We start from the raw sequence: 21,408 nt of genomic DNA, 5'->3' as shown, positions 1-21,408 counted from the left end.
TTTTGTTCGTCGTACCATTGAAATTTATGTTTAAAGTGACTTATAGACCCAAAGGGTCGGGTGTTCTAATTATTGTTTTTATATCTCACTGTATTATATAATATTTTGTGAAAAACACATGTCACTATAATAAATAATTTACTTACTTACTTACTTACTTATAAATAAATCATGTTTTCAAGAGTTAATCGTACATCTGTTTATATAAAGTAAATCTCAATCCAGTGGGAAGAGGCATAACTCTTTGTGAGTTTTACAAGAAGATCTGTCTACATGCAGTTCTAAAGAAGGATTAAGTTAAAAAAAAGTTTTGAGATACAGCAGTTTTAGTGAACAACATATAATCAGTCACCTAGTATAATAAGAGTGCACACTCTGAAATGTCTTGCCTGTTTTACTTATCACAGAATTAATATTGAAAGTATGTAATATGAAGGTTTTAGTGTAGGTATCAAATGAACTAAACATAATCAATGTTGTATGGAAATGAGGTCATGGTCATTTGAACCCTGCTAGATAGACATGTACACCTCACAGTCATGCTATACACTAAAATCATACCACTGACCACTGAACCATGGTACTGAGAATAGTTTGTGGATTGCATGATAAATAAATGTCATATTTCAAGTGGGTCTCATTGGGGTCTAAGCGTGACACAGGATTGCTGATTTTTTGGTAAGCGAGACACGTGAAAGTCAAATTGTTGTGCCGTGAAAACGGAAAATGAAGTCTAGTGGGACACGGGAAATAACAAAAAACTGAAAACTGTTAACGTACATAGTGTAAGCGGGATACGGAAATCTGACAAAACAGTTAGGGGATCCGGGATCAGAACCCCCAAATTAGACCCCTTTCAAGCTGCCCACGAATGTATGTAAATGTTTTATTTCTGACATCTTAACAATAATATAATAGTTGAAGCCTTTGTATGAGGTCAATACGATGATATATATTTGTCCTCCATCAATATACTACTTGCAGGTCGATAAATCCCTATATTGACTATATTCAAAGGTAATTATTATACAATTATAGCCTTTGTGTGAGGTCAATTCAAGGATCTATTGACCTGAAAGAAGTATATGATTGATAACGAAGTCAGAGGTCGATATACTTCATTGGGTCGATATATCCTGTATTGACCTCATACAAAGGTTATACTTATTATAATATTATTAATATCCGACCATATTTGTATCAATCATTTAATTTTGTTGAAATTTTATAGATGTCTCATTGTCACTTTGACAATAACAACATATTAGTCTTTCTTTTAATTATTTTTTTTTTAAAAATTTTGTGTACATCTTATGTATTTGAAGATTTTTTTCAAATTATCCATCATAAATAAACACTGTTAAAAACTTTTAACAATATCATGAAATTCATTCGATGTTGATACAAAGTATATTGGTTTTTAGATATTCTAAAAATAACTGAAATATCACTTTTGCTATCTGCTGTTTTCTATCTACCTTCAAAAATATAGTTTAACATGTGACTATCCCTGAACGAATCAAATTAGTTAAAATATACGAATTAATAATATTGAATAATATAACACCTTTACCTACCTGCATGAGGTAATATACAATGGCCAGTGGTAAAACAACAGCTAGAAATATAGGTGTACTGTAAGTTATAACAACCAATGTACTCAATGTGTTGATCGTTGTGCCTAGAAACATCCTAAAGTTCATGGGTAACATGCTGTCTATGGTGGCAACATCACTGGAAAATCTATTTACAATTCTACCGACTGGTGTTGTATCAAAGAAGGCCATTGGAGCTTTCATTATATTGTTTAACATGTCGTAATGGAGTTGTCCTGAAGCTCTGACCTGTCCTAGTATGGCAACAAGGGAGTAAATCAATACCATTATACCTAAAAATACAAAATATAAAACATGATGGTAAAATGGAATAAACTGCTTCGCTGAGCACAGCTGGATACGCACCAGACTGACCAGAGGTCCAACCCTGAACAGTTGGGGCAAAAATGGACACAATATTCAAGCTTGATACTGGTCTGAATTGGGGTATTGTAATTAAATATTTGACATATTATAGGTTTCTGAATAAATATTGTGAAAGAACTTGAAGTTGGTTATATATGAATTGAATTTATATTCAATTAAAGATTTCTTGCTGTTGTGCAATACACTGTACATGTGCTGTTGCGCAATACTTAGTAAATCAGTTGTCAGACTATAAACAAATAAAGTTCAATTAATTCTCAATATCATATTAGAAATTTATGAAAATCAAAAGAGAGCTTACATCAATAGATATAAACAACTAACCAAAGTTTCATGAGAATTGCTGACAACATTTTTGAGATATTGTCCAAAACTGGAAAATCCCCCCTTTTTTAAGGAATAAAACCCCATAACTCAGAAATGTAAAATGTAAAGTTTATAAAATTCTAAAGGGAGCTTACATCAATAGATCTAAACAATTCACCAAAGTTTCATAACTGCTGAAAGCATTTTCAAGTTTTTGACCGAAAACTGGAAAATCCCCCTTTTTTATGAATAAAACCTTAAAACTCAGTAACTCACGCTGAATTATTCCAAGACCACCACAAACCCCAAGGAACATCATATTTCTATCTCTGTACTCAATTACTCACCCTGAACTATTCCAAGACCACCATAAACCCCAAGGAACATCATATTTCTATCTTTGTACTCAGTTGTATTAGCTTTGCTCCTGTCCTGTAACTCCTTATCATCAGTCCACTGACTTAACCAGATATTAGAGGCTATAGACGCCCCTTGGTATAATAGGTACAGGATAAAAATCCAGAATGCAGCCCCTAGACCTATAGCTCTCAGATACATCATAAATACTTTCCAAGCAACCTTAAAGAAAATATATACAGTTAAACCAAGATATACCAAGCTGGATGTTAGTCAGATTATTTGACAATCAAATTTTGTAAATTCAGAAACTTTTGAATGCATTTAATTATTGCAATTATCAGAAATGTTCGAAAATGTGAGGTTTAATCATTGTGATTTTCAGAAAATGCTATAATCAAATAATGCTATACAAAATTTAATAAGCAATTTTTTTTTAATTTTTGCCATAACAATTGCAATGTTTTGCAATACATGTTAATAAAACTGTTTTATCCAAAGTTAAAAAATTGGCAGTAATATTCTAGGCTAAAAACTATTCATACAAGACATCTTTTTCGGCAAACACAATTTGTACAAGACATCTTTTTTTGAAAACATCATTCATACAAGACATGTTTTTGGCCAATATAATTCAATATCCAATATATCTATCTCATATCGAAGTATACAATATGACAAATTAAATCACCTTTCCCTTCTCCCTTTTTTCATCCTCTATCAGTTTTTCCACATCCTTCTTGTCTTTTGTGGGAGTAGGCAATGGTTTACATTCCAGAGCATCAAATGTTGATATTCCACGGCTCAATGCAGTTTTCTTGGCATGACCCTTTGAACTTCTACAAATTGAAAGTTAGTGGTTTTAAAGAACAAAATAAGAGCATCAAACTTTGTTATTTTTCCATTAGTTCTAATGCTAGATGTAGTCATTCTAAAGTTTATGGTGATAAAATAAAAATGAAGCAAAAGTGTGACAAAGAGAGTAAAATTTCAACATTGTTTTATTATGATTCACCAAATTACAGATACACCTTAGTTTATTAAACTCAGGCCTAATGCCAATCTCAACAGTGTCAGACAAATATTTACGATATTTAATTCATTCATTATTATTGTTTTTACACAACATTGAAAATTTGTAAAATTTATAATGTCACACTTAAAGCACAACTTTTCCAAATGGTAAGAGATATCAAAACAAAACTTCAAAGCACATACTGTGTTGCCAGTATGGTTCTGTTGTAACTCTTGCTTTTTGCTTGAAGTGATATAAACTTATGATATAAGTTTCATAAAATTCTGGTTAGTATTGTACATTCTTATGCAATTTGTATGTAACAATTTTTTTCATTGGCTAAAAGTTGCCGCCAAATCCACAGTTGACCAGGCGTAACTAAGGAGGGACAACCATTTTGAAATGATTAAATCAACAAATGTTCGATTACTACTACATAATCGAAAATAAAACAACACCTACCTCGAATTCGCCGTTTTTATGTAAATTTATTTGAATTTGAAGTGTACAGATAACGTAATAACCTCCAGTTTGTAAGTTTTCATTTGTATGACATCATGTTTACCTATGACGTTCATCGTTCATGAAGTTTCGCGGATTTTTTTTTATTTGTCAAGTTTAGACATTTTTCCAAGTTTTATCGTATTATTTCTTTTTGTAATGCATTAGAATCGGAATAACAGTACTGTAGTTGAAGAGTTGCCACCGTCAATTTTGATTTGACGGTCGCAAATCTCCGTTTTACTGTCTCCGCTATGCGTCGCCAGTAAAACTGCATTTGCGACCATCAAATCTACAATTGACGGTGGCAACTCTTCAACTACAGTACTGTTATTCCTTAATTTGAGAGCACTAACAAGACAGATGAACGCATGGTATTTTTATTTTTCCCACAAAGTATTGTACTGGGAACAACAATGTTTATTATTATGTTGCCATTATCAAAAGTGATGGAATACTGACCACCAAATTTCACTTTGCATGTCCCAGGTGGAATATCCATGCCAGAAGTTCCAGTATTAAATACCATCAAATGACTAACCTTTTCCTGACTTTACTTTCATCTCCTGAAGTTGCAGTACCAGTGTCTGAGGTAACAGATTCTAGTCTCTCTAAAATCTTACTCTTCATCTGTTGTACTGAAAAAGAATAATATAAAAAGACTTTCTAAATACATGGTTTTTTTTCTTTCAGAAAGTATTTTCAATATAACTTTGTGATTCCACAAATTTGAAATAATAGACCTTCTTAGGGTCTTGAATTTTTGCATGGGGTTTCAGCAATTTTAAAAGTATAAAATATCTTTTCAAAGCAAATTTTTGGCTTGGAACCATCCTGACCTTAATCCAGTAAAGAACTAATAATGCATAAGATTTATAAAGTGCTATTTTCACCTTTAACCATAATGTCAGAAAAGGCAACAGCTCAATAATCCTACATACATGTAGCTATCCAAATTTTTTTTTAAATGCATACTCAAATGATCTTCAATTTTCAAACCTTAGCTTGCATTTTAAAATCATCATTATAAGTGATACCAAAGAGTGTTAGACCTTGGTTAAGAGAAATAACTCTTAAAATCATCAGTACAAATGTGTCAACCATTTTCATAAATATATTCCAAGCTTTTAAGTTACATAGATTACTACCAATCTGTTTCAGGTAAATACTTAAAAAAAATTGACAAAACACATACCTGATTTAAAGAATTAACTCCCTGAACTATTAAGGTCTACCCCCTAAAAATAAACAACTTTATAACCTACTTTCTGGGTCCTCCTCTTCCTCTTCTTCATCGTCCTCAGTCTCGGCTTTATGGGTGAGATAAGCCTTTAAGAACTGTGCAAATGGTCCTTCATGGCTCATTAACTCCTCATAGGAACCCATCTCTGATATAACACCATCAGACATAACAACAACAGTGTCAACCATTGGTAACCAATGGATACCATGTGTCACCAAAACTCTTGTCTGAAACAAAAAATACCATTGTAATGTATGATCAATACCATGTCAATTGTATTGGAATGCTATTGGTAATGAATACCATTTCTTATTCGAATGCAATTCCATTTTAGTAAAAAATATCAGAAATCAACACATTCCAGAGTACAATGTAAAATATCACAGTGCAGCAAAATGAAAGGATTACTATCATTGGGTAATATAAAGGAATTAAAAAATATCTTTTTTGTTTCAAAGCTAGTTAAAGTATTATAAAGGATAGTAATTTTTTATATATTGCATTTTAAGAGCTATTCTATTTCTTTCTATGGTTGTATGTGATTGTATTTATATATGAGTACTTCTTGTTTCATATGTGATTGAAGTTGACAAAGTGTTTTTAAATAAAGCATTATTGTATTATATAGTATTGTAGGTTTTAACAAATTCCTTGTCTAAAATATTTTAACAATAAAATCCTGCAGTAATTTATGTTTACATGCATTCAGGGCTCACGCTACCAGGCGACTTGGGCGAAGAAGTCGCCTTTCCGACCGTCACTTCGCTTTCCCCGACCCCCAAAAGCGAAAACAAGTCGCCCTGTTCTTGACGATAGTCGCTTTCAGTCGCTTCCGTCATTGGACATTTTCAATTTTTTTTTATGAAACATCAATTTTTTATTGATAATTAAAGAAATTCAGACATAAACGATTCATTATCTTTAGAAAATAGGTTGAAGCATTGTCTTCGTAGTGTGTAGCAGGTTATTTGATAAAAATACAACTTTTTATCACTTCATGCATTTCTGCAAGTTCCGGTGCTTGTTACTCGAAAACGTGCATCAACCTCAAATTCAGCGGCAACGTAAGTTTGTTACTTCATTTAAACGTGATAAAAGTTGCCTCCAGTAAATTTTTAATCCATTTATTGCATTAAAAACGTCATGTTCCTTTCCAAATAACTTGTCAAACATCGTTTATTTTTGTAAATTTTCTTGCATTCGTCCGCCATTGACCGATTTCTAAACTCCGGATATGAACCGGACCAGCTATGACCGAAATCCATACTTTTACAATAATTACTACGGACGCACGGATGGAACAGCTGACAGAAGAATATTGATCCCAAAGGGAAAAATTGCGCATTCCACACGCATTAAGAGACTTTTGGTAACATCTAATTGATTGGTGTATATAATTCCCTATATTTTTTATGGATTGTTTCAAACTATTGATAAAAGTTGCTTAACTCTGAGACTATTATACTAATATCAATATATTCTGGCCCATCTTAATAACTTTTATATTTTTTTTTATGAGAAACACTGAATGTCATACACAAGATAATTTTTAATTAAATTGTAATTGATATATTATAATTTCTTTACATTTTTTAAAATATTTTTTTTTTTTTAGTGCTAGATATTTAGTTGGTAGTTTCTCACAAGAACCTTAGTAAAACTTAAACAACTTTTAATTTCAAATGTTACTTTAATTGTAATTTTTTTACTCAGATATGAATTGAACAATATAAAAAGAACATTATTTACATATGGCCCTTTATACTATTGTAAATTCCAAACATTGTATCGCACCGCGCGAATGAGCACTTCTCTTTCAAATCTCACCACTTCTCCCTATCAGTTTCAAAAAGAGAAGTCACTTCTCCCTATAATTCTGAAGTAGTGTGAGCCCTGATGCATTGTCAAAACTCTCATATAAAATATATAAAAGAAAGTTATGCCATATGGACATGTCCCCCACAGCTAATAAAACATTAAATTTTTGAAAAGAACATATTATGTTGCAGTTAGCTTTTTGAATTATTTCCCTTATTCTTGACATTTCCTTGGAAATTGGTCATTTGGTATACTTTAGGATTGCTGTGAAAATTTTGGCATATTACAAATTTTCATTTTAATTTACACTAAGAAGTGACCAAAATAAACAAACAATTTCAGGGGCAAGGAGGATTGCAAAAGGTCTTAGATGATAAAGTAGGCTAAATATTATTCATGGTGAAAGTCCCATAACTCATGGAAACATTGTTAAAACATTTGAACTTATTTGATATTATCTTTTTCAACTTTACACCATATAACCTTTCTTATGAGGAAATTCTGTGTAAATTTAAAGTGGTAACATACAATAAATTGACTTTCTGTTTTGTTCAAATTTAAATTTTTGTCTGGTACAGATGAATTTGTGAATGTACATTGATATACAATATGAGATTTTGCTTATTTTCCATTTAAGCCTTCAAGAACAACAACTACACTGTAAAATCTTACTCACCTTATGTTGTAATAATCCTTCTCGACCAACCACATTCTTGAAGATATGTTTTCCTACATGTGAATCTACAGCACTGAGTGGATCATCTAACATATAAACATCAGCATTATTGTATACAGCTCTCGCCAAACTGATTCTCTGCTTCTGTCCACCACTCAAATTAATTCCCTGTAAAACACATATAACAAATTCAAAGCTAACATGTTGATTTGGTAAACCATTTAAGGTGTCAGACCACCAATTCACTCCCTTAAATTTACAACGTATGAAAAAGCAGTCCTACTCTTGATAAAAAATTATGCTTTTGATGCCATTGTTTTTCTAAACTACAGTAACCAACAAATTTGCAGAAATGAAATTTTTGAAAAAGAAATATATTTAGACTATTTTGAGCCAAAATTTACTTGTCTATGAGTTTGCATTAACAATTGAGGATAAATGCCCTCCATAGTATACTAATTTAAGATTTCCAAAAAAACAGGGGTTCATTTTAGTAGTATTTGGCTTCCATGACTTTTGTCCTGGTACTTTCTGTCCTACATTCTTCTTATAATACCTTTTCTCCAATCTCTGTCAGATCTCCACCTGTCAGTATTTCAAAGTCTGACTTAAGAGCACAAGCCTCAACAACATTGTTATATTTACACTGGTCCATCTCTTTACCAAATAATATATTATCTCTAACAGTGGCATTCTGTATCCACGCTTGCTGTGGCACATAGGCTATTGAACCCTGGCAACAAAATACATATAACAATTATCTTGCGTTTCCTAGTCTAAGAATACTTACAAATCTATGGCATTTAAGATTTTTACAGAGTTCACGAAAAGTGGAAGTCTAAATATTTTAACAATGGAGATAAAGTATCCGCGGAAATAAGTAGGTTTACAGTAACTTATTCAAGGACAGAATAATAAAACCAAATGTTTTTGTTTCCTTTTCAAATATTGATTCTATTTGAGTAACATACTGAGTTGACTATTTCTTATGTTTTCCCCTCCTTAGACCCCAATACTAACCTTTATATTAACATTGCCATTAAGTTTCTCCATTTCTCCCAGAAAGGAAGAGACAAGAGATGATTTCCCAGCTCCTACTGTTCCCACAACTGCTACAAGTGTTCCATCCTTAATCTCTAAATCTATGCTGAAATGTACACAAAGAACAACTCACATAAATTTAGTTTCATCTAAATAAAATTTACATAAATTGCAGAGTTCTGAAAATCTTTTTCACCTGGTGGTCCTTGAGGGAAATATGCTATTTTTTTTATTGCCAAATATACTGGAATTGTGCTGGTTCTTTGCAAATTTTGGTGGTCAAAACCTTATGAATATCACTTTTCCAGAACTCTGAAGTTTGACATCAATTTCTTTTGAAATAACCTGTGCTTTCTAAAAATATTTTAACAGTGTGTTGTACTACTTTTGGGACAAATTATATCAAAATTATAGAAAACTTCATCAGCTCTAACTCAAAATATGGACAATTTTATATTTAGGGGGTCTTGAAATCTTTTGACAGCTTCCGCAATGCTAATTTTTAACCTTTTTTAGCTGGACCAAATCACTACTTGACTTTCAAATTCATGACCCAAATTTTTTAAGTGTAATTTCATCCCCCTACTAGCTATTTGAGGCATAAAACATGAAGAAATTAATTTGGAAAGGGTATAAAAATTGGCAAGTAACACAATGTCCACACTAGGGACTGTATTTGTGGAAATTGAGAATCAAAGGACGATAACTGTGTACTCGAACCAGATGACCCTTTACAAGGGTTTAGAATTTTCAATTTTTTTCAATTTAAAAAAAAATAAAAATAGGCAATTTTTTGGTAAAATATGGTCCTCCAATTCTCAGAACCATACACCATAACATTAAATCATTAATCAGCACCTTTAGTATGAGTAAATAAAAGTACTATGTTGTGGTTAACAATAGTTTTGGTTTACCTCTAATTCTCAGAACCATACACCATAACATTAAATCATTAATCAGTACCTTTAGTATGAGTAAATAAAAGTACTATGTTGTGGTTAACAATAGTTTTGTTTTACATTTTATTATCTTTGCATATGCTGTCAATGTAGATACAAATAAAAACAGGACACAAAATAAATAAGATCTTTTATAATACAGACTATAACAATATCAAATCTTACTCTTTCAAGGCTGGTTGAAGTTCTTTGTCCCAGCTGAATGTTCCTCCTTCTACTTTAATTGCTACACCTATTAACAAATAAATATACATCTATATTATAAACATCCTAATTATGATATCTTTAACCCATGGCTTGAAAAAAACTTTCAGAATTTTTAGTTTTGTATTGTTTACAGCTTGAACAATATCACAATTACATTTATGGTACAAATAGACATATCATTCAACAAGGAATGAGCTGTCAAATTGACAGCAAACTATGTTATTTTTTGTATTTTGAACTCCTGAATGGTAAAAGCCTCCATTTTGTATCAACATATAACTAGAGGCTCTAAAGAGCCTGTGTCGCTCACCTTGGTCTATGTGCATATTAAACAAAGGACACAGATGGATTCATGACAAAATTGTGTTTTGCTGATAGTGATGTGTTTGTAGATCTTACTTTACTGAACATTCTTGGTACTTAGAATTTTCTCTATCTATAATAAACTTGGACCTTTAGATACAGTGAAAAATATTTTGTAAAAATTTACAAAAATTTACCAAATTAGTGAAAATTGTTAAAAATTGAATAAAATGGGCAACAACTCCTTAAGGGGTCAACTGACGATTTTGGTCATGTTGACTTATTTCTAGATCTTACTTAGCTGAACATTATTGCTGTTTACAGTTTATCTCTATCTATAACAATATTCAAGATAATAACCAAAAACAGCAAAATTTCCTTAAAATTACTAATTCAGGGGCAGCAACCCAACAACAGGTTATCCGATTTATCTGAAAATTTCAGGGCAGATAGATCTTGACCTGTTACACAATTTTACCCCATGTCAGATTTGCTCTAAATGCTTTGGTTTTTGAGTTATAAGCCCAAAACTGCATTTTACCCCTATGTTCTATTTTTAGCCATGGCGGCCATCTTGGATGGTTGGCCGGGTCACCGGACACATTTTTTAAACAAGATACCCCAATGATGATTTTGGCCATTTTTGGTGTAATTTGGCCAAGTAGTTTCAGAGGAGAAGATGTAAAAGATTACTAAGATTTACGAAAAAATGGTTAAAAATTGACTATTAAGGGCAATAACTCCTAAAGGGGTCAACTGACCATTTCGGTCATGTTGACTTATTTGTGAATCTTTTTTTGCTGAACATTATTGCTGTTTACAGTTTATCTCTATCTATAATAATATTCAAGATAATAACCAAAAACAGCAAAATTTCATTAAAATTACTTATTCTGGGGCAGCAACCCAAAACCGGGTTGTCCAATTGATCTGAAAATTTCAGGGCAGGTAGATCTTGACCTGATAAACAAATTTACCTCATGTCAGATTTACTCTAAATGCTTTGGTTTTTGAGTTATAAGCCAAAAACTGCATTTTACCCAAGGTTCTATTTTTAGCCATGGCAGCCATCTTGATTGGATGGCTGGGTCACTGGACACATTTTTCAAACTGCATACCCCAAAGATGGTTGTGGCCAAGTTTGGATTGATTTGGCCAAGTAGTTTCAGAGGAGAAGATTTTTGTAAAAGATTACTAAGATTTACGAAAAATGGTTAAAAATTGACTATAAAGGGCAATAACTCCTAAAGGGGTCAACTGACCATTTCAGTCATGTTGACTTATTTGTAAATATTACTTTGCTGAACATTATTGCTGTTTACAGTTTATCTCTATCTATAATAATATTCAAGATAATAACCAAAAACAGCAAAATTTCCTTAAAATTACTAATTCAGGGGCAGCAACCCAACAACAGGTTATCCGATTTATCTGAAAATTTCAGGGCAGATAGATCTTGACCTGTTACACAAGTTTACCCCATGTCAGATTTGCTCTAAATGCTTTGGTTTTAGAGTTATAAGCCAAAAACTGCATTTTACCCCTATGTTCTATTTTTAGCCATGGCGGCCATCTTGGATGGTTGGCCGGGTCACCGGACACATTTTTTAAACTAGATACCCCAATGATGATTTTGGCCAAGTTTGGTGTAATTTGGCCCAGTAGTTTCAGAGGAGAAGATTTTTGTAAAAGTTAACGACGCCGGACGACGACGGACGACAGACGACGGACGACAGACGACGGACGACAGACGACGGACGACGGACGACGGACGCCAAGTGATGGGAAAAGCTCACTTGGCCCTTTGGGCCAGGTGAGCTAAAAATTAGAACAGCTTTGGTTGAAAGCCTTCAAAGGTCGGTAATTCATTGCCTGGAAACTGTTGGCAGCAGCCTGCCAGGAACTGCCTGTCAACAGTACTGCACCAATTCAAAAAATGTTTTTTCCTTCAGAAAATCCACTTAAAAATTATCAAAAGAACAGATTAGTTTAGTTCAAACATATTTATTTACAGTGGATTGGGAAACAAGTTTTTTGCAACTTATATTAAAGAACAGATTCTGATGATATTTTGGAAACTCAATGATTCTATACAATGACAAAAATATTATAAATAACAGAGAGATCTACATAAAATACAAGTAAGAAATCTGAGACTTCAAAATGGGCATACAAACTTTTAAACAAATACTATGGTTTAAGATTTACCTTCTAATGGTCTGTGCTGGACACTATCAGGGTCAAGGTCACCATTCTTCAAAAACTTGCTCAATCTTGTAATAGATACGTTCAGCTGAGAACATAAACAAAATATATCTGCTGTTAATGCTGAAGGTAAATATGCTTGCAGTGTTTTGGATATTTTGTTGTATTCAGCTCACTATATAATTAACCAATTTTCTGTATGATGCAAAGATGGAGGTTTGAATGCCAAGTTTTCTGCATATAAAAGAACCATTGCAAAAACTCTGTGAGGGGTGGATACAAAGGAAATAACATAAAATACTTTGTTTAACTTATTTTTCTTCTTGAAATCTTACTTATTAATATTTATAAATTTCACACATGAGCATATGCACATATTTGTAATTATGTAAACAAAGTGGTGTACATCTGCTAGGGAAAGTCTTTAGTCAGAAAGATCACATTAACCTCAATTTTTATCTAAATTATGTGATAGTTGCATACCTGCAATTAGATGGACGAAATGAAATAAAGGTCATGACTGGCAAACTAACAAACACAACAGTTTTAAAAGCTGTGATTAGGAGTAATGGCAAATCATTGTTCTTATAAAGATGGTCTGTTTCCCACCAAGAGACTTCAAGGCCTTGACTTATATTATAAATAATATCAAATGAGGTTGATAATTTACAGAATTGTCAATTTTACTACCAAAAGTCTGTTGTTCTCTCCAGGCACTCTGGCTTCCTCCATCAATAAATCAAAGAGCAGAATGCTCTGAGGGATACAATTGCCAAAGTTTTCATTGACACATGTATAGCAGTTCTGCCAACTTTTCATTAAGCAAATGCGTGAGATGTGGTCAAAATTGAAAAGATCAAAGAGGGAAAAAATAGATCCAAGGATACTACCACAAAAAAACACGAACATGTGTGAGTCTCACGCATTTTTGGCAGCCCTGGGACAGCTGGATAGTATTATTTTCAAAACTAATTCAACTGCACATGCAAAATGTAATAATCTGAATAGCAGTGATATTGTTGTCTTTTTTCAAAACTACCTCGACCCATTTTTCGGGAAAATATGCGTCATATTTATCAAATTGGGAAATTTATAATGAAAGATGAATTTGACTGGAACTTCAATTTGCAGACCCCTTTTGAAAGGTAAACCCTCATTTGAAATAAGACCCATTATTGTCAGTGATGATACATAAATAGACCCTCAAATCTGCACATATAGTCATTTAAGGCATGAAAATGGTTTAAATGAGTGTTTTTCAGTTTGTATTCATGCACAATTACTTCTGAGACTGCACTGTTTGGGAAAAAAAGTTGTCTTTTTGGGAATAATTTTAAGCCATTGTTTTTCAAATTGGGATTTTTCTCCAGGGAAAGAGACTTTATTCTCCATTAATTTAAGGCAAACAATATCACTGGAATAGTCACTCGACTTTAAAAATAGCCAATCCCGGATACAAGTGTAGGAGCAATTAATGTACTTGTGTTTTATTTTTGTACTATCAATAACGGCAAGTTTACTTTCCACAGCAGTCACTGAGAGTGAGAGAAGGTATTTCACTTCGTATCTTATCACCGTTAATTCTAGGAGGAACCCCATTTCTAACTCTTTAAATATTAGTTTCCTTTGGGTCCGTGGACATGACTCCTTTCCGTACACACTTCTCTGTTTAGATTGAGATCGTTCTTAATATAATACGACGTTTATCGACATCTAACGAGTTAATATTTCTTGACGAGTCGTATTGTATTTCGACTTTCGATTTTGACGGAAAATACTTCCGGAAGGGAGACAACTCGAATCGATAACATGGAAGACTCCATTTCGGCTGAAGGGTTGTTATAGGTAAACACTACATTTATTTTAATTTAAATGATGCATATGATTTAAAATTATGCAACAACAATAACCCTGAATAGCAGACAGATATAGAAAGAATCCTATGAGTTTCAAATTAATCAATGAAGCGGGGAATCCAGAGCAACCACTCAATCTGATACCTCTTGAAATCAAGAAAACTATACGCATGCACATTAATACATAAACAAACCCGTGACTTGCGATTTGGAACAAGAACGTTTATTAAATGATATGATGAATGGTTCTCCATTTCTTTATGAGAGTACAGTATCAAATATCAGTTTCATAACGGTAAAATATGGAAAAACTCCACTTCAGTTCTTATATGACAGAAATAGAATTATCGGAATTTAGAGAACTCTTGCATTTATCAAAACTAGGGAATTCCCTCTGACGTGTTTCTAAATTTATAAAAAATACTAAATATAAATACTGCTTAATTTTCCGTGTTGTTAAAAACACGCATATAGGTCAAGGGAAATATCAAACATGAAGATTATGAGAAGAACATTACAGGAAAGTTGTTTATGTTCAATCCATTTGCTTGTTTTTACCTTTTAAAGCAACACAATCATAAGAATCTGCGATGTTGCTGAATGTTTAGAATAAAACGATTGACGTGAGGGAATGCAGCCCTGAGTCAACGGTAAAAGTCTACAGATTGCTTGAAAGCAATCGTATCCCAAAAATGACCAAAATTGTACATAATTAGTGCGGAAAGTGGCGTTTAGCACCAATCAATCAATCAATCAATATAATTTACAAAACAGCTTTTGGGAATCTGAATATATTATATATTTACCTGTATTACATAAGATATCATCATAGGTAGTAGATTGATGGGGAACCTCAGTATATTATTTACCTGTATTACATACGATATCATCATGGGGAGTAGATTGATGGGAAACCTCAGTATATTATTTACCTGTATTACATACGATATCATCATGGGGAGTAGATTGATGGGAAACCTCAGTATATTAAACAAGGACAAGGACACAAAAGCTTTCTGTGCATCCAGGTAATTCTCATCTGATATTAGTACATAGGTGGCAAACGAGGCAAGTGTTACCTGAAATATAAGGTGCAAACTATCTATTATGCATACATGTATATCATTTTAAAACAGTAGTATTTAAACTTTGGGTAGCTAGCTGAACTTTTGGCTCTGATTAACCCTACATCTGTGTCCAAATAACCTTCTGGCGTCATACAATAACCACTTTTTGATTACGACATCCATTTTTAAAATTGTAGGTCAACGTCTTCAGGGAACTTGTGTTGGTTGAAGTTATGGTGGAAAAATTTGCATACAGTGCCCTAAGAAACTAGTTTAACCTTTTCTGCCACATACAAGAAGCCTGTAAATCTGTGGTTGTTGTTTGTTGCTGTGTTACATATTTGTTTTTCATTCATTATTTTGTACACTTTTCTTGTTTGACTTGTTTTACTTCTGTCAATGGCAGGCCTTTTATAGCTGACAATGTGATATGGGCTTTTCTCATTGTTGAAGGCAAATACAGTGACCAATAGCAGTTTATTTCTGTGTCATTTGGTCTCTTGTGGAAAGTTGTCTCATTGGCAATCATGCCACGTCATCTCCTTTTATTATGAGAGAGATACATTACTTAACTCAACCTGATTTCCAAAATTTCAATAAAAAATATACATATTTTCATGTCAGTACAGAATAATGCACCATTGAAGAAATTTAAATCAATAAGTGCTCATCAATCTTATGTAAAAATCTTACCAGAAAAGGAGCACAAGTGAAGGAGAAGGTACTAAATGCCTGGAGATAGCCATATCTCTTAAGAATATCCAGTTCTTTATTTCTGATGTCTAAAATTTTCTTCTGGAATGATTTTTCCCAAGCATACAGTTTCAATACCTACAAAGATACAAGGCAATAAGTTAGGCATCCCATTATTGTTTCATTATAACTACAGATAGTTAATGTGAACATAGACAGTCCCATTTTTTCTGATCTGAAATTCAAATTTTGTATTTATCAAATGATATTTTCTTATAGCAAAATACATACAAAAACCATGTTTTTAAAGTGCCTGTAGTTCAGTTATTGTTGTTGGTTTGTGTCTATCGTATATACATTAATTGTAAATTGTTTGTTATAAATTAGGTCATTTCATTTCTCCTTGAAATTGTTTCACATTTTTTATGTCAGGGCATTTTATGGATGACTATACCGTATAAGTTTTTCACATTGTTTAACGCCATGTGATGACCTATAATTGCTTATATCTACTTATTGAACTCTAGTAGATAGTTGTCTCATTGGCAATCATGTACCACATCTCTTTATTCTAAAATATGTTTAAAACATATCATATCTTTTTTTTTTTTTACCTAAAGAGAACCTCCTAATTTCTGTGATAAACTATCTCGTCCATACCTTAATACCACTGAGAACTTCATTCATTAGCTTCAGTCTAGCATCTTTGTATCTCATCAGAGCTGTCTGCATGTTACGTTGTTTCACAGAGATGGCACCATTTAATGGAATTAACAAAATCATAACTGCAAGTCCTGTTAACAGAAAAAATCTTAGCATCATTACTTCTTCACATATCATTACTTAATGTTATTTGTTTTCTTATAATGATTTATGTGTATTGATCTTTGCTGTTTATCATTTGTCATGTTGTTAATATGTTTTCGTTGCTATAGCATATATATGCTTTTTGCAATAAAGTATTCATTCATTCATTCAATTCATTAGAATAATATCTAATTGCCTGTTTAATTTTTACTTTTTATGAACTGAATATTTAAGCAAAACTGAACTTAAGCTACTAGTAACTGCAGTCAGCATCATAACATTGTCACATATGAGAATAACTAAATAAATTCTTTAAATTTTCTTTGTTCAAAGGGACATAACTCTAGGAAACTACATGAAGTAAAAGGAGAGGTTTGATTCGATAAAATTAGTTTCATACAATAATTAGATTCCATACATACCTGCCAAAACAGATGGTCCTAATTGTTGCCATAGTAACAATGTAGCCAATACAATCTGGAACGGTGCAGACCACAACATCCACAGATATCCAGACATATCCTGAAGTCTCTGACAATCCACGCCCATCAGGTTTACAATCTCACCTACAGTGGATGTCTTCCGGGCTTCATTGTTCATTGTAAGGGACTGTTTAAAAAGATAAAATCGTTAGATATAAAAAGATGTTGTATGAGTGCCAATGAGACATCTCTACATCCATGTCATAATTTGTAAAAGTAAACCATTATAGGTCAAAGTGAGTTCTTATACACAGAGCCTTGGCTCACACCAAAAAGCAAGCTATAAAGGGCCCCAAAAATAACTTTGTTACTAAGGAGTGAACTCTTTATTTTAATGTTATGGACTACAGTTATTACAGAATGATACAAGAAAAATGTCCTGTCGATTCATTTATATTAGTGGATACTAATTTTCGTAGATTGAGAAAAGAAGGATTGTTGGAGGGGTGTCATCCTAAAAGATAAATTCATCATTAATTCCAGGGTCCTGGTGAATGTAAATCCCAAAGTCCTGTGAAAATAACAGACCATCCTGAATTCCTGCAATAAAAAGGCCTGATCCTTATGTCTGTAAAAAGATGCTTCCATAAATCAGGAACATTTATACTTTCATAGAAACTGTTGTGGATTTTGTGGTTTCGACAAATTCTGAATACTGGCCTACAGGGGTTGTATTTCTGTGTTTGTTTTTTTTTTAATTTGTGGCTCTCCCTATACCAATGAAATTCATGAGTTTTGATACCACCCAATTTAAAATGAATCCATAGTACTGATTTTTTATACTTTAATACCCTATTCATTTTATGGATCAAGTCAAATGAATACCTTGATATTTCCTTATACATGGATAATGTGTTAACTTTAGATTAGACCTAAATTATACAGTTTTCCAGTGGGAATAGGAGAAGTTTTGGACCCTAAGAATTTTGACTGTACAGAGTGCAAAATACTCAGAGTAGATAAAATGGTACTTTGTATTGGGTTTTTTTTCATGAATATTAGCATATTTTTTGTGGTTATTCATTTCTTACTTCTGTCAAAGTTTACATATATAGAAAATTTGTGTGATCAATTATATTCATGGTTTCTCTGTATCCACAAACAAACAAAAAAAGAAAAATTGATATCCACTTTAGAGTTAAAGATCAGTATAATAAAGTATAAACACTGTATTATTTAAATTTGGAGTAATTATTTAATATGGAATTTAACTAAATCATGGATTTCATGGATATTTACATGTCAGAACTTGTAACCATGGAAACAATAGACAACCAATTAAATATCATATCATGGAAAAAAATCCATCCAGCACACAGACCTATTGGTAAATATAAATCCTTTGCACCACACATACCAAGTAAGGATTATTAATCATGTGCGGTGCACAGAGCATATGAAGATTATAAATCCTGTGCGGCGCACAGACCTGTTGAAAACTATAAATGCTGTGCGGCGCACAGACCTGTTGAAATTTATAAATCCTGTGTGGCGCACAGACCAAGTGAAGACTATAAATCCTGTGCGGCGCACAGACCTGTTTTAAAAAAAAAATATAAATCCTGTGCGGCGCACAGACCAAGTGAAGACTATAAATCCTGTGCAACGCACATGATTTGTGAAGATCACAAATCCTGTGCGGTGCACAGACCAAGTGAAGATTATAAATCCTGTGCGGTGCACAGACCAATTGAAGACTATAAATCCTGTGCGGCGCACAGACCAGGTGAAAACTGTAAATCCTGTGTGGTGCACAGACCAGGTGAAAACTATAAATCATGTGTGTCGCACAGACCAAGTGAAGATATATAAATCCTGTGCGTCGCACAGATTAAGTGAAGACTATCAATCCTGTGCGGCGCACAGACCAGGTAAAGATTATAAACCCTGTGTGGCACAGACCAGACATAATAATAAATCCTGTGGGCCGCAGAGACAAGTTGAGGGAACAAACATGAAAAATCCAGTGTGCTACATACAACACAGACCAGGTGATGATAACAAATACTGTACGTTACATAAAATAGAAGACAATAATGTATCCTGTGAAATGCACTTAGTTGTAGTTTGAAATAAATATGAATTTTCATACTTAGGTTGTTGAATTGTCTATAATAGTATAATGCCGCCTTTTGACGCCTGTGTAGTGCCCCAATTCTAATGTCTTACTTAAGAAAAATCTGCATTAGACTTAATAAAATTTGTATCTAATATAAACAGAATATTCATGAGAATTTCTAACTGGAATTTCATTGATGAAATATTTGTTTTTCGCAATTCAATTTAAATACTCAAAACCTGATGTTGCTTTTCTTATTGAACAAATACTATGTGAATCAAGCATGTAAAAAGAAGAAAAAAAAATTCAATGGAGGGGTTAACATCAAGGAATATTTTGAAATTTGTGTAAAAGAGTGTAAAACTATTTGCATCATACAAACCTTTTTATAAACAGCAGCAATCATTGCAGATCGGGCCCTCATCCCTGTACTCATACCAATGTGAAAATTCTGATGGAAAAATGTTGACTGTAGAAATGACACAATAAAGAAAGCTCCAGCTAATGTATAACCATACCATTCTGGTTCTGTATTTTTACCACCTGCGTTTTTGTTTGTTGTGTAACTGATCAAAGCACTGAAATTTTCAATGGTATATCTATTAACATTCCTATTTTCCTAATGGTAAACTTTCTATATTCAAATATTTATATTTGCAATCCAGAGACAGCCATTTTTCTGATATTTCCTCATTCTTATTATTTCATGTAATCAGCAATCAATAGAAAATTTGATCATTTATCTATTTTTCTTATCACTAGTTTTGAATGATATATTGAGATCAAAACATCCACTTGTTATTAACCTGAAGAAACACCCACCCCTGTAATTATTGGACATTTATTGCTATTCAGAGTCATTGACTGAGCTTCACCATTTGGGCTTTTTTGAAGAGCAGATAAATATACAATAAAAATGCAAAAATTTTGGGGAGTTATTAAATGTTTGTACAGAACTAAATTTACAAATAATTTAATAGGAACTTTTCTTTTCCTGAAGTGGCATTTCGTGGGGCTGTTTGGGGTTGCCCAAGTTGTGAAAAATTAATCTCTCTTTGTACCCCAAAAATTTTACCAAATCTGTAAAAATATCTGAGCTTTAAAACTAGCCATCATACACATCCAAGTTTACAATATAGACAGAGGAATGGAGGAAAAGGCTACCATTGTTGCCAATGTGAAATAAATTATGCATCTTGACCCATTTCAATTTTAATATTGTAATGACATACAAAAAGAAAAATGTCATTTTGTACGTACCTTAAAAGTATAGGTGAGGTAAACTGCATCAAATCATACATGAATTTACAGAACCATGCTCTTAAAAAAGATGGTCCATATATTTTACACAGTACTTTAAATAGGGAGCCTTTATTTTCTTTCTTTGCTGGCTTTCCTGTTTTAAACGTAACAGATGGTTGTCTTGACAACAATGGTGTTTTCTCTGACGATCGATGTTCACGATTAATGGATCGTTCAGGCGAACTTTTTCTACAAATAATTAAAGGTTTCAAAATTAATCAAACTAAAAAAGATCAAAATTTACTGACAATAACATTTCATTCAACAGCATTCCATTAATCAAGATTCTTTCAGAAGAAAACAAGAATGTGTCCCCAGTACACGGATGCCCCACTCGCACTATCATTTTCTATGTTCAGTGGACCATGAAATTGGGGTCAGAACTCTAATTTGACATTAAAATTAGATAGATCATATCATAAGGAACATATATACTAAGTTTCAGGTTGATTGGACTTCAACTTCATCAAAAACTACCTCGACCAAAAACTTTAACCTGAAACTGGACAGACGAACGAACGAACGGATG

General features: G+C 32.7%; 1 protein-coding gene across 3 annotated transcripts in view; it reads right to left on the bottom strand.

Moving 5' to 3' along the window:
* The window catches only part of LOC139507578 (multidrug resistance-associated protein 1-like), a 39,309-nt gene extending 18,288 nt beyond the window's left edge, over positions 1-21,021 (bottom strand). The window contains exons 1-17 of one of the 3 annotated variants that reach the window (XM_071295801.1): positions 20,838-21,021; positions 19,960-20,155; positions 17,459-17,645; positions 16,890-17,023; positions 16,230-16,367; positions 15,448-15,548; positions 15,276-15,321; positions 12,617-12,701; positions 10,064-10,130; positions 8,919-9,045; positions 8,455-8,631; positions 7,899-8,066; positions 5,427-5,631; positions 4,703-4,799; positions 3,337-3,484; positions 2,636-2,867; positions 1,578-1,888 (exon numbers count right to left, since the gene is read on the bottom strand). In XM_071295801.1, coding sequence (XP_071151902.1) covers positions 1,578-1,888; positions 2,636-2,867; positions 3,337-3,484; positions 4,703-4,799; positions 5,427-5,631; positions 7,899-8,066; positions 8,455-8,631; positions 8,919-9,045; positions 10,064-10,130; positions 12,617-12,701; positions 15,276-15,321; positions 15,448-15,548; positions 16,230-16,367; positions 16,890-17,023; positions 17,459-17,645; positions 19,960-20,155; positions 20,838-20,878 — 2,460 coding nt within the window. In that variant the 5' untranslated portion in view covers positions 20,879-21,021. The other 2 variants (XM_071295800.1, XM_071295802.1) reach the window with 2 other exon arrangements.
* Between the last annotated feature and the right edge of the window lie 387 nt (positions 21,022-21,408).

This window comes from Mytilus edulis, unplaced genomic scaffold (assembly GCF_963676685.1).
Source record: "Mytilus edulis unplaced genomic scaffold, xbMytEdul2.2 SCAFFOLD_143, whole genome shotgun sequence".
NCBI classification, from domain to species: Eukaryota; Metazoa; Mollusca; class Bivalvia; order Mytilida; family Mytilidae; genus Mytilus; species Mytilus edulis.
This window is presented reverse-complemented; position numbering and strand designations above follow the sequence as displayed.